This window comes from Myxine glutinosa, chromosome 8 (genome assembly GCF_964187855.1).
Source record: "Myxine glutinosa chromosome 8, kmMyxGlut1.1, whole genome shotgun sequence".
Taxonomy (NCBI): domain Eukaryota; kingdom Metazoa; phylum Chordata; class Myxini; order Myxiniformes; family Myxinidae; genus Myxine; species Myxine glutinosa.
The window spans coordinates 153,358,795-153,372,879 of NC_136268.1; the positions used below are offsets into that span (position 1 = coordinate 153,358,795).

At 44.6% G+C, this 14,085-nt stretch overlaps 1 protein-coding gene across 4 annotated transcripts in view; it reads right to left on the reverse strand.

Annotated features, from left to right (window-relative positions):
* LOC137433036 (signal peptide, CUB and EGF-like domain-containing protein 2) overlaps positions 1-14,085 on the reverse strand; it is a 398,204-nt gene that overhangs the window by 380,796 nt on the left and 3,323 nt on the right. For all 4 annotated transcript variants that reach the window (XM_078783854.1, XM_068125439.2, XM_068125442.2 and 1 more), the window contains exon 3: positions 10,575-10,700. In XM_078783854.1, coding sequence (XP_078639980.1) covers positions 10,575-10,700 — 126 coding nt within the window. The remainder of the gene's footprint in view (positions 1-10,574; positions 10,701-14,085) is intronic.

Sequence of the window (14,085 nt, forward strand, 5' to 3'; positions counted from 1 at the left end):
TTCTGAATGTATATGTATGTGTATATATATATATACAGTCACATGAAAAAGTAAGTACACCCCATGTAAAGTTTTGACTTTTTCAACATATTTCAACATACAGCTATTTGATCTTCATTTCAACAATATTGATAGATAAAGGTGATATAATATATCAAATATCATGAAACATTTACATTTTGTTGTCCATTGTATAATTTAAATAAACATAAATGCAAATTTCGCATGTGGAAAAAGTAAGTACACCCCTACATTTATCACTACTTCAAATACCTAAAATTAGAATCAGGTGCACCAGCTCAGGTGCAAATTATTAGAACATCGTTAGAGAAGATCTTGGAGGAACCTGTCTGATTTAAGCCTCAGACATTTAGTTTGGTTTGCTCTTTGTTGTTGAAGTGCCTCACCTCACCCCTCCCCTCCAAATCTCCCCCATATCCCATCCCTTTCAAATCCCTCCCCTTGTCCCTTCCCTCCCAAACTCCCCCCTCACCCCTCCCCTTCAAATCTCCCCACCCTCATTGCTTCTCAATTTCCCCCCGCTCACTCCCCCTCCTCAAAGCGTCCTCCCCGCTTCTTCCCCCTTCAAACTCTCACCTCCATCTCCCCCAACCTTCTGCCTCGCTCTTCCCCCTCCTCAAATAACACCTCATTGTGGCTCACCCAATCACCATCAAACCTTTTGTCCGCCCCATCCTTCCCTTTCTCCGAGCTATTCTGAAATCTCTGACACACCTTCAACAGCTCTCCCTACCTCTTCCACCTCTTCCACATCTTACCCTACCCCTCCTCCCCCCTGTTCTGTATCTGATGCTCCCCCTTCCTCTTCATTAACGGTATGGACCTCAAACATCCGGGGCCTTCGTTCAAACTTAACCGATCTCTCCATACAGGTTGCTTCTGTCAAACCAGACGTGATCTGCTTAACAGAAACTTTCCTCCTTTATGATGTCTCTGATTCCATAGTATCTCTCCCGGGCTACTCCCTCCTCCGGTATGATAGACCTGAGCCTTGTCCTGGAGGCGGGGTTGCTATCTTTATCAAAAACTCTCTTCCTCACTCGCCCTGCACTGCACTCTCTCCACCTCACCCCCAGGAATACCTCTGGCTACGGCTTCCCCTTCGCTCCCACCTCTTGTTCATATGTGTGTTGTACCGTCCACCAAACAGTGATGACTCCATCTACATCTCGCTGTCTGATGATATGGACCAACTTCTATCTACTCATCCCAACTCTCTCTTCCTCATATGTGGTGATTTCAACTGTCATCATGCCAGTTGGCTAGGTGTGGGTACCTCTCTCACCAGCCATGGCTCCTCAGCAAAGGACTTCTGCGACTCACTGGGACTGACACAATCTGTCAATTTCCCGACCCGGATCTCAGTCAACGGAACATCTTCTCTTCTGGACTTGGTTATGACTAACTTCCCTGAAAATGTCTGCTGCTCTTCTTCTGCTCCGATCGGAACATCTGATCATGTCCTTGTTAAAGTGGACATCTCTCTGACCATCCTCAGGGAGCCTGCTCAGCGTCGACGAGTCTGGCATTTCACTCAGGCCAACTGGCACGGTCTTCAAGCAGCCATCAATCATCTGGACTGGTCTCCCATCTCTACCACCTCTGACATCAACTCATCCTGGGAATTCTTCCAAAGTAAATTGCTCTCTCTCATGCACAGATTTATCCCATCTCGTCTTCAGTTGTCATACCCTTCCTCCCGTCCATGGTACACGGAATCTTGTGGTGAGGCTGTTGCCCAGAAACAACTTGCCTTCGTCTCCTGGAAAGCAAATCCAACGGAAGGAAATCTCATTTCCTTTCACAAAGCCCGAAACAAGTGTGTGTCCACCCTCAGGAGAGCCAGGAAACAATATCTCTCCGTTCTCAAGACCGAACTCTCTTATCTGTCTCCCTCTTCCAAATCCTGGTGGCGTCTGGTCAAATCCGTTTCTGGTGTTTGTTCCCCCTCCATCCCCTCCCTTACCTCAAACGGCTACACAGCTGACTCCGCACGTGAAAAAGCTGAATGCCTCAACTCTGTGTTTGCCTCTAAATCTTGTGTCCCAAACCCATCCCTCTCTGTACCCACCATACCCAGTCGTACCCTGCTGCTCCTGGACTCCGTGTCCTTTCCTCCTGACAAGGTGGAAAAGTTTCTGTCAACCCTCGACTCTGATTCTGCAACTGGACCCGACGGCATCAGCCCACGGGTCCTAAAATCCTGCTCTGCTGCTCTATCTCACCCTCTCTCTGTTCTCTTCACCCTCTCTTTTGCTCAAGGTCAACTGCCATCTGCTTGGAAATCAGCCAACATCACCGCTTTGCACAAAAAAGGTGCAAAAACAGATCCTAGCAACTACAGACCAATCAGCCTTCTCCCAATTATCAGTAAAGTCATGGAATCCATCATTGCTTCTGATATGAAATCTTTCCTCTTCTCCAATGGCTTGATCTCTGATCATCAATTTGGTTTCAGACCAGGTCACTCTACTCTGGACATGCTGCTTCTGCTGTCTCAACAATGGATGGAGGTCCTCAATGCCAAACAGGAAATTAGAGCTGTCTCCCTCGACATATCACGTGCCTTCGACACGGTCTGGCACCCCGCTCTGCTCACCAAACTCTCCTCTTTTGGTATCCATGGAAATCTCCACGCATGGCTGGCGGACTTCCTCTCTAGTCGTCGTCAACGTGTGGCCCTGAATGGGTTTCTCTCATCTCCTCTTCCTGTTCAGGCTGGAGTTCCCCAAGGCAGTGTTCTGGGCCCCGTGCTTTTTCTGGTCTTCATCAATGATCTCTCTGACTCTCTCGAAAATCCTCTCTATCTCTTTGCTGATGACTCCACTCTCTGCCGCTCCATTCCTCTTCCCTCAGATCGGCAGTCTGCTGCCTCCTCACTCTCTGAAGACCTGGACAAAATCACAGACTGGTCAAACAAGTGGAACATGTCTTTCAATCCTGACAAATCTCACACTCTTACTATGTCTCTCCGAAAAGATCGACTGGACAACCCTCCCATCTACTTTCTCAACAATCCTCTCCAAGAAGTTCTGTCGCTCAAGACTTTGGGTCTCACTATCTGCCATGATCTTTCTTGGGAAAACCACATTTCCAAGCTGGCCTCCAAAGCCAGTCGCCGACTGGGCATCCTCCGTCGTGCGAAGTCCTTCCTCGGCACACCTGAGCTCCTCACCACATACAAGGCTTTCATCCGCAGCTCAATGGAATACTGTTCTCCCCTATGGGCCGGTGCTCCTGCCTCACACCTAGCTCGGCTTCACGCTGTTGAAACCAAAGCTTTCAGAATTATTGGAATCTCCCGCGATGAAGCTATCTCTGAGGGCCTTTCACTCACTCACCGCAGGCAGGTAGGTGGTCTTTCTGTCTTCTACCGACTCCTCTCCGGCCTTGCACCCCCAGCTCTCTCTGTGCTCTGTCCCCCAAATATTCCTACAGGTCGCACAAGATCTGCCAGCAACCCTCTGATGGTTAAACTGCCGAAATCTCGGCTCTCCGCTCACCTTCACTCTTTCATTCCTCTTTTCTCCCGCCTCTGGAACAAACTCCCTCACTCCCTTCAATCCCACTCCTCCCTCCAGGTCTTTAAAACAGCTGTTCACCACCATCTCTTATCTTCCCCCATCCAAAACCTTGATCTTTTCTACCCCCGCTAATTCACCCCAGATCCACCTTGTTTGAAATTCCAACTTCTTTCCTGGAAGTCCTGGCAGTGTCCATATGTTTTATACCTCTCCCACTGCCCCCTTCCCACGCCCCCCCCCCCCCCCAAAGCCCTCGCCCTCTCTCAGATCTCTCCATGTCTCCATGTCTCTCGGTCCCTGCTCTCAAATGTTGTGTTTGTGTCCTTCCCCCTCTCTCCCCATCTTGTCTACCGCTCCCTATGTTATATGTTTTATGTGTCGGTTTGTCTTTCTGTGTGATTAATGTTCGCTCTTTCACGAGCCTCGATATTGTATACAAAAAAAAAAAAAAAAAAAAAAAAAAAAAAAAAAGTGTGCGGCGTCACCATGCCTAGATCAAAAAAGCTCTCTGAGGCCTTCAGAAAGAAGGTTATAGATGCCTACGAGTCTGGGAAGGGATTTATAAAGATCGACAAACAATTTGAAATCAATCATTCGACTGTCCGGAAGATCATCTACAAGTGGAGAATATTCCAAACAACTGCCAACTTGTTCAGGCCAGGCCGCCCCAGCAAGTTCAACCCGAAAGCAGACCGCAAGATGCTGAAAGAAGTCTCTAAGAACCCCAGAATGTCATCACGGGACCTACAGGTAGTCTTGCCACTGTTGATGCCAAAGTGCACGAGTCTACCACTAGAAAGAGGCTGCACAAATTTCATCTACATGGGAGGTGTGCCAAGAGGAAACCTTTGCTGTCCAGAAAGAACATCAGGGCAAGACTAAAGTTTGCCAATGAACACCTAGGAAAAGACCAGCACTTCTGGAACAATGTGCTCTGGACAGATGAGTCAAAGGTAGAGCTATTTGGCCACAGTACCAGAAGACATGTTTGGCGAAAACCAAAGACAGCATTTGACCACAAGAACCTGATACCAACTGTAAAGCATGGTGGTGGAAATATTATGGTTTGGGGCAGCTTTGCTGCATCAGGGCCTGGGCAGCTCACCATCATAGAATCCACTATGAATTCTTCATTGTACCAGAGGGTGCTTGAGGATAATGTGAGGCCATCTGTCAGAAAGTTGAAGCTCAACCGAAGGTGGACCTTGCAACATGACAATGACCCTAAACATACCAGTAAATCCACCAAGGAATGGCTGAAAAGAAAGAAATGAAGGGTTCTGGAATGGCCAAGTCAAAGCCCGGATCTAAATCCCATCGAGATGTTGTGGGGGGATTTGAAACGAGCTGTTCATGCAAGAAACCCCTCAAACATCGCACAGCTGAAAGAATTCTGCATGGAGGAGTCGGCAAAAATTTGTCCCAGTCGATGTCAGAGACTGGTAGACAGTCATAAGATACGCCTACTTGAGGTTGTTTCTGCCAAAGGGGGCAATACCACCTATTAGAGCCAAGGGTATACTTACTTTTTCCACATGCGAAATTTGCATTTATGGTTACTAGCAACAGTAGCCGCCCAAGGGCGGGGCTTCAATTGGGAAGCCCAAATGAAAAGGTAAAATATCAGAAATTGAAGTCTTTTTCATTTTAAACGATTCATATAAACATCTGTTGAATCATATCACATGCAAATCATCAAAATCTAAACAGTACATGGATAAACAGTACATGGACGATCACGTACCACGTACGTCTCGCGTCTCGCTCGCTCTCATGTTGTCCCGATAATGATCCTTCCGCAGGTTCACCGACGGAAACCTTGTTACGACTTTTACTTCATCTAGACAGTCTAGTTTGTTCATCTTTTCGGTACACCGGCATGGGCCGAGAACGGCCCGTGCAGGGGCTGATCCGAGGATCTCATCAAACCGTCCGATCGGTAGTAGCGACGGGCGGTGTGTACAAAGGGCAGGGACTTAATAAACGCGAGCTGATGACTCGCGCTTACTGGGAATTCCTCGTTCGTGGGACACTGTCTCAAGCCCCAGTCCCCATCACGGATGGGGCTCAGCGGTTTACCCGAGCCTGATGGCGAAGGGCAAGGTACACGCTGGCCCGTCCAGTGTTCGTCTGTTCGTCTGGCGTGCGGCCCCGGACATCGAAGGGCATTAAACGTTCATTAAACATTAAACGTTCATTAAAGGATTACAAAACGAAAAACATTACGAAATTACATTCACACCGTCACGTCAAACACTACCGTGAACACATACATCGTCGCAACATCGTCACAATGACCGTTATGCGAACGCGAATGTTATGCGGGAGTCCAAACCTGAGAATGCTGGAGACCAAAGCTGAAATTGGGAAAAGTAAATAGCTTATTTTACTCCTGGAGATCCCAGGATTACCCACCCAAAATATCTTTGCGATCGGTTCAGCAGTTTTTACGGTACCTTCGAACAGACAGACGGACATTTGGTGAATTATAATAAGATTTAAATGATACAATGGACTACAAAATGTAAATGTTTCATGATATTTGTTATATTATATCACCTTTATCTATCAATATTGTTGAAATGAAGATCAAATAGCTGTATGTTGAAATATGTTTCACAACGGAAACAGCAAAGAAGTTGAGACACACAAGGAGGCCTTTGATTCCAACAGGCCCATGCAGTTACCACAACCATTAACTTAATCTATGAATTTAGTTCTCTTATATGTGCTTAAAACAATTTTTCATTGTTGTCTTAAAATCCACATCCTTTTTATAACCAACTCATAAACTGTTTACATTTTAATCCACAGACAAGGACAATATGACCAGGGTACTAACACAAAGGCCTGCACCATTTTAAAGATGCCCTATAATTTTTTTAATGAAAAAAAAAACATCCTCAATGTGAACAATTCCGTCCTCACTTCTCTCTGCGAAAAAAAACAGTTCCCAGTCATTTCTGCAGAAACAGCTATAGCTTCGCTGTGATTGGCTGGCACATACATGTTAACGTATCTGTGTTTCACAGCCAGACCGGGCAAGGCATGATGACCTCCACCGAAATGTCTTGAAAATTATATGAAGTTGCATTCATTGTTTAAATTGTGCATTGCCTTCTTCCAAGGATGCAAAGTACAAAATGTTACGATGACAAGATCAAACTAGAACGGCACTCGGTAGAGAGCATTCCTCTGCCAGGCTGAACCGATTACATTTTGTATCCCACCGATAGGTCAGATCTGGATCCGGAGCTGAACCAAAATCGAATCGGCTTGTTCTTGGCACCTACCCAACTCATCCGCAACCTTTTGAAATATAATGTTATGTACTGTATACATCGTTTTTGGTCCCATCTCTCAATGGTGAAGAATCCTTTGGGAATTAAACAAATCGAGTCAATTCATCCTTGACACACACCCAACATGTCCACCAAGTTTCGTCTAAATTGGTCCATAACTTTATGAGATATCCTGCCCACAAACAGACAGACAGACAGACAGAGAGACAAACAGGAATGAAAACATAATGTCCGTCCACCTTCGTTGGCAGAGGTAGTAATTCTCTGTTTTGAAAATCAGTTTTGTGTCTCCCTTTCGATAATGCATAACAGATTTCACCAAAGAGATCTAACCCCATTTTAACCCCATGGGCGAATGCGTTCGGTACCGGTTCTCAAATCTTTGCGAACTCCGAGTTTTGCTGCTATTGCTTTTGCTTTGGCCGGATCGGCTATGCAAAGCGGTACTGCTTTGTCATGCACTAATAACATCCTCGGGCCAATTGCTCATTCCTGATACACATTCTACACCTGACAGTTTAACCTTCTCTGTGCAAAGGCACAACTCCTCCAGGCTGAGTTAAATCCAGACACAACTTCCTTAGGGGTTAGCACAATTCCAAGCAGGGCAGGGGTCCGACGTTTAGGATTAAAATGTTGTTGTCTCCTATCAACACATTATAGAACTTGAACGGCACCTCCGCCTGGTTGGCCATATAACTCAAAGGTGAAGAATCACTTAAAAAATTAAATAATTCTCATATCCGAATCCATATTCAGATCTTCACCAAAATCGAATCGTTTCTTCCTTGTCAGACACACAACCGGTCCAACAAGTTTCATCCAAATCCGTCGACAACTTTTTGAGATATCCTGCTATGTATCGTTTTTGGCCCAATCTCCCAATGGTGTAGAATCACTTAAAAAATTCTAGTAGCCGGATCCGAATCCGAATCTTCACCAAAATCTCATCATTTCGTCCTTGTGACATACGCTACATCTCTGCCAAATTTCGTCCGAATCCGTCCACAACTGTTTGAGATATGTTGTTTACAAACAGACAGACAAACAGACAGAGGTGAAAACATAACCTCCATCCACCTTTGGTGGCGGAGGTAACTAGACACGACATGGATCGTCTTTGTCCTTCATCAAAACCCTTTTCTTTCATCCTGGGATATCGAGCAAGTAAAAGTGCTACCGTAAGTGGATGGATAGAGCATTTCATTTATTTTAGGGGTTTCAAAGAACAAAAACGAAAACATTCGCATTTGTATTTGTTGCTGATTTTATATCATCACAATTGAGACCTCTGTAATGCCAAATTTGATTGTGATCAATTGCACACCGAAAACAAAATACCAATAACAAGTGGAACATTCTTATAGGCCTGCATGCTTGGAAAGTGGCAAACAAAGTGTCCATAAAAATAGTGCACAACGAAATTGCTTCAACCTTCTCTGATAGACGGTTTGTACTTTGATACAAATCGACGCATTATCGACCCAAAACGACTTAAATAATTGTCGGCATCATAAAAACGATTGATCCGGCTGCCATATTATTCAGAGTGAGAAGATGCAACAAAATGGAATTTGTGATTCACATTGTACATTCAGTGGGAGTTCCCTTTATCAGGATTGATGACATGTTGCTTTCAGCCTTTGCACTCGAGATATATTTCATTTGGTTTTGACTCAACATTACAAATAATATGTAGTTGTTCTTTCAGGTTAGAATTATTCCGAACTTCTCTTGAAGTCAGCCGGGGGAAAATATTTGGCCCAAGACTTCCACAAACCGGCCGGCCCAGCCTGACGTTCGCCTAAGTATGCTTTACGCCCAGAGCCGTCTTAACGCATGGGCACGCTGGGCAGTTGCCCAGGACCCCATGATTTTAGGGGCCCCGTGAATAGAGCGTGCCACTATAGAACTCGGACCTGACAAAACGTGCAGAAGCCTACGAATGGATTGGAAATCTGTTTTGCTTCTTCGGTCAATTGAAAGCAATTTATTCTGATGAGCTAAACAAAAAGTGTGAAAAACTGGCTAATGTGCACCATGAAGACCTTGATGACGGGGAACTTTAAAATGAATGCAAGCAGCTCAAGCACTACATGGTCCACGATGAAGAATGTGAGACTCTCCCTGCGGTGTACAGCAAACTAATTTCAGATAACTTGAAATCTGTGTTTCCCAATGTTGAAATCTCACTCAGTGTTCATGTGCATGATGGAGACCAACTGTATGTAGTCCGGCAGCTAAGCTAAATATAGCATAACAATTGTGCATTTTGTGAGGAAAGCACCAAATTTTACACACTAGTAGACTATCATATTATGAAAAGATCTGGATATTGGGCCATCTCAGATTCAGAGATTTGATTTTTGCAAGATTTGCAGATTTTGCAGATTTGCAAGCGGAGATTGCAACGCCAGGGACGGCCGACTCCTTCCTGCGAGCTGCCCACGTCACCCGCACAAGAAGAGCTCATCAAATCACTGCAGCAGCACTGCACATCCTGCAACACCGTGCGTATGAACGCCACTGTATGACATATGCTGATGATGCAGAAGACCTGCCTGAGTTCGAAGACTGGTGTCACCAGAGAGGAGAAGACATTCCCAACTTTCAGTACTGGGCAACTGTGCTGGAACTAGAGATGTTGGTACTGGTCTACGTGCGTTCTCTGCGGCAGGCTTCATTCACGACGTACCTTGATGCCCTGACGGAACTGGTCCCATGGTTCCATGCCTTAGACCACACACACTATGCCAGGTGGGTCCCTGTTCACCTGAGGGACATGGTTGCACTCCCAATGAAGCACCCAGATGTAGCCAGAGAATTCAGGGCTGGCAACTTCACTGTACAGAAGACGAAAAATGTGTTCTCTTCGATCCCAATCGAATCGAAATCTTGCAAAAATCAAATCTCTGAATCTGAGATGGCCCAATATCCAGATCTTTTCATAATATGATAGTCTACCAGTGTGCCAAATTTGGTGCTTTCCTCACAAAATGCACAATTGTTATGCTAAGTTGCCCCACTAATGGTGGAACACTCATTTTCAAGATTGAAACTAACAAAGAATCAACTTCGCAGCACAATGGGACAGCAGTGTTTGAACTGGCTTTCACTCATGTGCATGGAAAATGACATCCTGAAGAACGTTGACTTCCAACCAATTATAAAACAATTCTCTGCAAAGAAATGTCGCAAACGTTTGTGTTGATTAATTCTTGCTATTAATTCTTGCTAATTCTTATATGTTTAATTTTACTGAAAACTAAAACTTTCATTTCAGTGGGTTGGTAGGGGCCCCAGTACATTGCTTTGCACAGGGCCTACAATGCTGTTAAGACGGCCCTGTATACTGCAGGAATTTGAAATTTGTTCAGGGTGCCGGCGATAGCTCGCCTACTCTTCGCAAAGGACGCCCTGGGCTCTGTAATGTCCATCAAATGATGCTGGTAAATGGGGCTACAGTTTACGTCCATATGGACCACACATTGGTGCCTTGTCCTGTGTGCGGAACACCAAGATGACGGTATATATCCGGGATGAAATTCAGACCCATGATAGACAACTCAGAGAAAAATGTGCATATCTTTAGGCTAGCCTGCCACCCCCTATGAAGAACATGAGAACATATCAACTTTTGCGATGGTGAAAATAGTCATTGCTGAACTTGGGTGACAAAGCAACAATTGGTATAAAGAGGTCAGGAGACAGCACTGTGAAAACCCACCAAAGCAATTGTGTCCGTCTTCGGCCAACATGAAGCCATCGTAGCATGTGCAGCGGTAGTTTCCTGGGATGTTGATGCATTCATGTACGCAGCCACCGTTGTAGTCGCTGTCACACTCATCGATGTCTGATATCAGAACGACAATGGAATCCAGAAATCAGCATCTAGGCCCAAGTTTGTGCTCAATGTTTGAGTTGAAAAATCATTCATTAAAGCAGGATTTTTGTGCAAAAGGTCTTTCATTCTACTGTTTTGTATTGTTACGTATACTTGTTATTATGCCAAGCAACACACACACACACACACACACACACACAAAAACTCCCTTTCACCAAGAGAGTTTCACCAACACACACACACACACACACACACACACACACATACACACACACACACACACACACACACACACACACACACACACACACACACACACACACACAACTGCATTTGCACACTGAGGAGCCTAAGGCTAATATTAGAGAATAGCCGAAATAGGTACAATATATATTGCGTAAAACTTCATAAATTTATCAAACAAATTTATTCAAACAAAATTTCAAATTTTCAATTTCAAATTTCAAAAAAATTCCAAAACTCCAAAATGCTGATCAACATACCCACACCATAAAGATGGTGATATGTCCCATCTACATCATTTTGTTTTACCTTAACCGAAAACTCTCGCTTTGGCTGTGGTAAAGTCATCAATGAAGTCATCGTAATTCAAAGCCCTGACAATTTTTTATTTTTTATTTTTTTTGTATACAGAGTCGAGGCTCGTGAAAGAGCTAACATTTATCAAACAAACAAATCAAGCAAACAAAGTAGATAAAAAGGGGAGCGGTCGACAAGATGGGGAGAGAAGGGGAGGAAGCACACAAACACAACATTTGAGAGCAGGGACATCGGGAGATGTGTGGGAGGGAGAGGGCCTGGGGGGAGGCAGGATAGGTATAAAACGCAAGGACACCAAGGACTTCCAGGAAAGAAGTCAAAAGTCACCTAAAAAAAGTGGATTTGGGGTGAAATTAGCGGGGGGTAGAAAAGATCAAGGTTTTGTATTAGGGGAAGATAAGATTTCACTCTCAATATCCAAAAGGGACAAAGCAGTGAGATGCTGTTGAGTCATGGACGTTGTTGATGTTTCGTATGCAACGTGTGGCTGCTGGTTACATCATTTTTCTGGAAGCACGTCAGTGCCGCTGATGCAGTGCCCCAAGTACCAGAGAGCTTGCACTCAATTTGCCGACCTCGGAAGGATGACAGGCTGAGTCAACCCCCCTGGCGTTAATTCAACGATCGACCGGGATTCGAACTCAGGATCCCAAGCCAGCACCCTAACCGCTAAGCCAACACCAGGCTAGTCATGGAGGTGCAATGTCTGAAAAAAATGGGATTTGAAAATTTGAAGGCCGAATAAATACAAAAGCCTAAGGCTATAAAAAATATAAGGGCCAGATTAACCCATATAGGCCTTACTAGCCTATATACAGACTAGGACAGTTAATCCGGCCCTGGTTGCCATTCTAACACAGGATACTCAACTGAGGGTGCGGGGATTTGAAATTTGTTCAGAGTGCCGGAAATAACTCGCCTACTCTCCACGAAGGACACTGTGGGATTTTCAGGGTCCACCGACTAATGCCAGCACACTAGACACCCAGGTTAACGTCCATCCAATCAATGGCGGACACATTAATGAATCACCTTGAATGTAAAACACCAGGGTGACAGTTTATAGCTGGGTAGACATTCAAACCCAGGTTAGACAGCTCAGACACGAGCATGCATACCTCGAGGCTATCCTACCAGTCCTTATTGATGAAACACAGCATGGTTAATAATATAATTACTTCAAGACAACTTGCATTATCCAGTCGTTCCAATTCTACAAAAAATATATAATACCAACTAGAAAGCATCCCAAAATGCAAAGCCCATCCACGTCTGCTACGTTCTTGAACTAAACCTGTCAAATACAACTATAAAAAAAGTATCAATCAGTGTTCTCCATATTCTCAAAATAAAAGCTTTTTTGAAAGTTTGATAACAAAAGCTCAAATGGTAAACTAGAAAGCATCTTAAAATGCAAGCGGACAAGATAATCGCGAATCACAAAAGCGATTACAAAACCCAGCCGTCTCATGCTGACGCGTGGTGGACAGAATAATAATGGCTGTTTGTCCTTACTGTGACTTTGCCCCTTGACTCGATTATTAATTCGTCTTTACCATATTCTCGTAATAAAGGGTTTTTTGTGAATTTGAAGGGGTTAAATATGTGCTCAAATGGTTAAAAAAAAGGTTATGGCACAGACAACACACACATCTCGTTTTTTCATTTCTGTTCCTCGCAATTCTATCCCTCTCTTTCATTCACAGACACACACACACACACACACACACACACACACACACACACACACACACACACACACACACACGCTTAATTAATTGTACAGTATCGGTTGTTCCTAAACTTAAATAATTTAAAGGATTGTTGAAAATGATGTTAATTTTACAACATCCCATATTAAACTTTATTTAAATTTTAAATCTCCAACATAGTTCCTCCACTTAAAGCAAGAACACACACACACACACACACACACACACACACACACACACACACACACACACACACACACACACACACACACACACACACACACACACACACGTTTGTCTCCTGCTGCGTGGGCAGACTAATAACAACGACAGACTAGGACAGTAAAGTAAAGAACCTTTGGCAAAATAATAGCAGCGGACAACAGAGAGGACATGAAGGACCTGTGAGTGTGACATTTGATAACAGTCATATGTTGAATATTTAAGACGTACATCAAGATGTGAGAAAGCTTTATATATGCAGATGATTCAACTCATAAAAATCCATTTGTGTCCATCCTGGATTTAAAATAAAAAATATTGTACATGAATCGTGATTTGAATGCACTCCATCGATATGTCCTCTAGTTACTCATGTTATACAACCGTTGTGGACACAGCAGCCCGTAACGCATGACCACAACGCACCAGACCGATCGAAATGCCTGACGATGAAGGGCAATGCCGGACATCTCTGTAACCGTAATCTTCAGGCAGTGACAGAGTAAACACCGGAAGAAAATTCCAGGCAAATGCCTTTTGATTGTCACCGATTTAACCCTCAACCCTGACCTCTGACCACAGGTTTCTGCAGCGTGAGATTTGCACACTGGTGCGCTCTCACCGAGAGAGACAGAGTCGCTCCCAGGAACGTGTCTGCCTCGGAGCCCTAGCACCCATACTAAAGAACACCGGTATTTTACAGAACACCGGTATTTTACACTCCGCAAAAGGGAAAGCAATCGAGAAGGCACAAAACGGAGGTTGCTGCTGCCACGCCGTTCGGCCAACAACATGTGTCGCCCGCCGCAGGATTCACGCGCAAATATACTTTTCCAAGACATCTGCGTCGGGAGGTCGTGGGAAGTCAACAAGCTCTCTCGAAAAAAGAAGAGGGACGG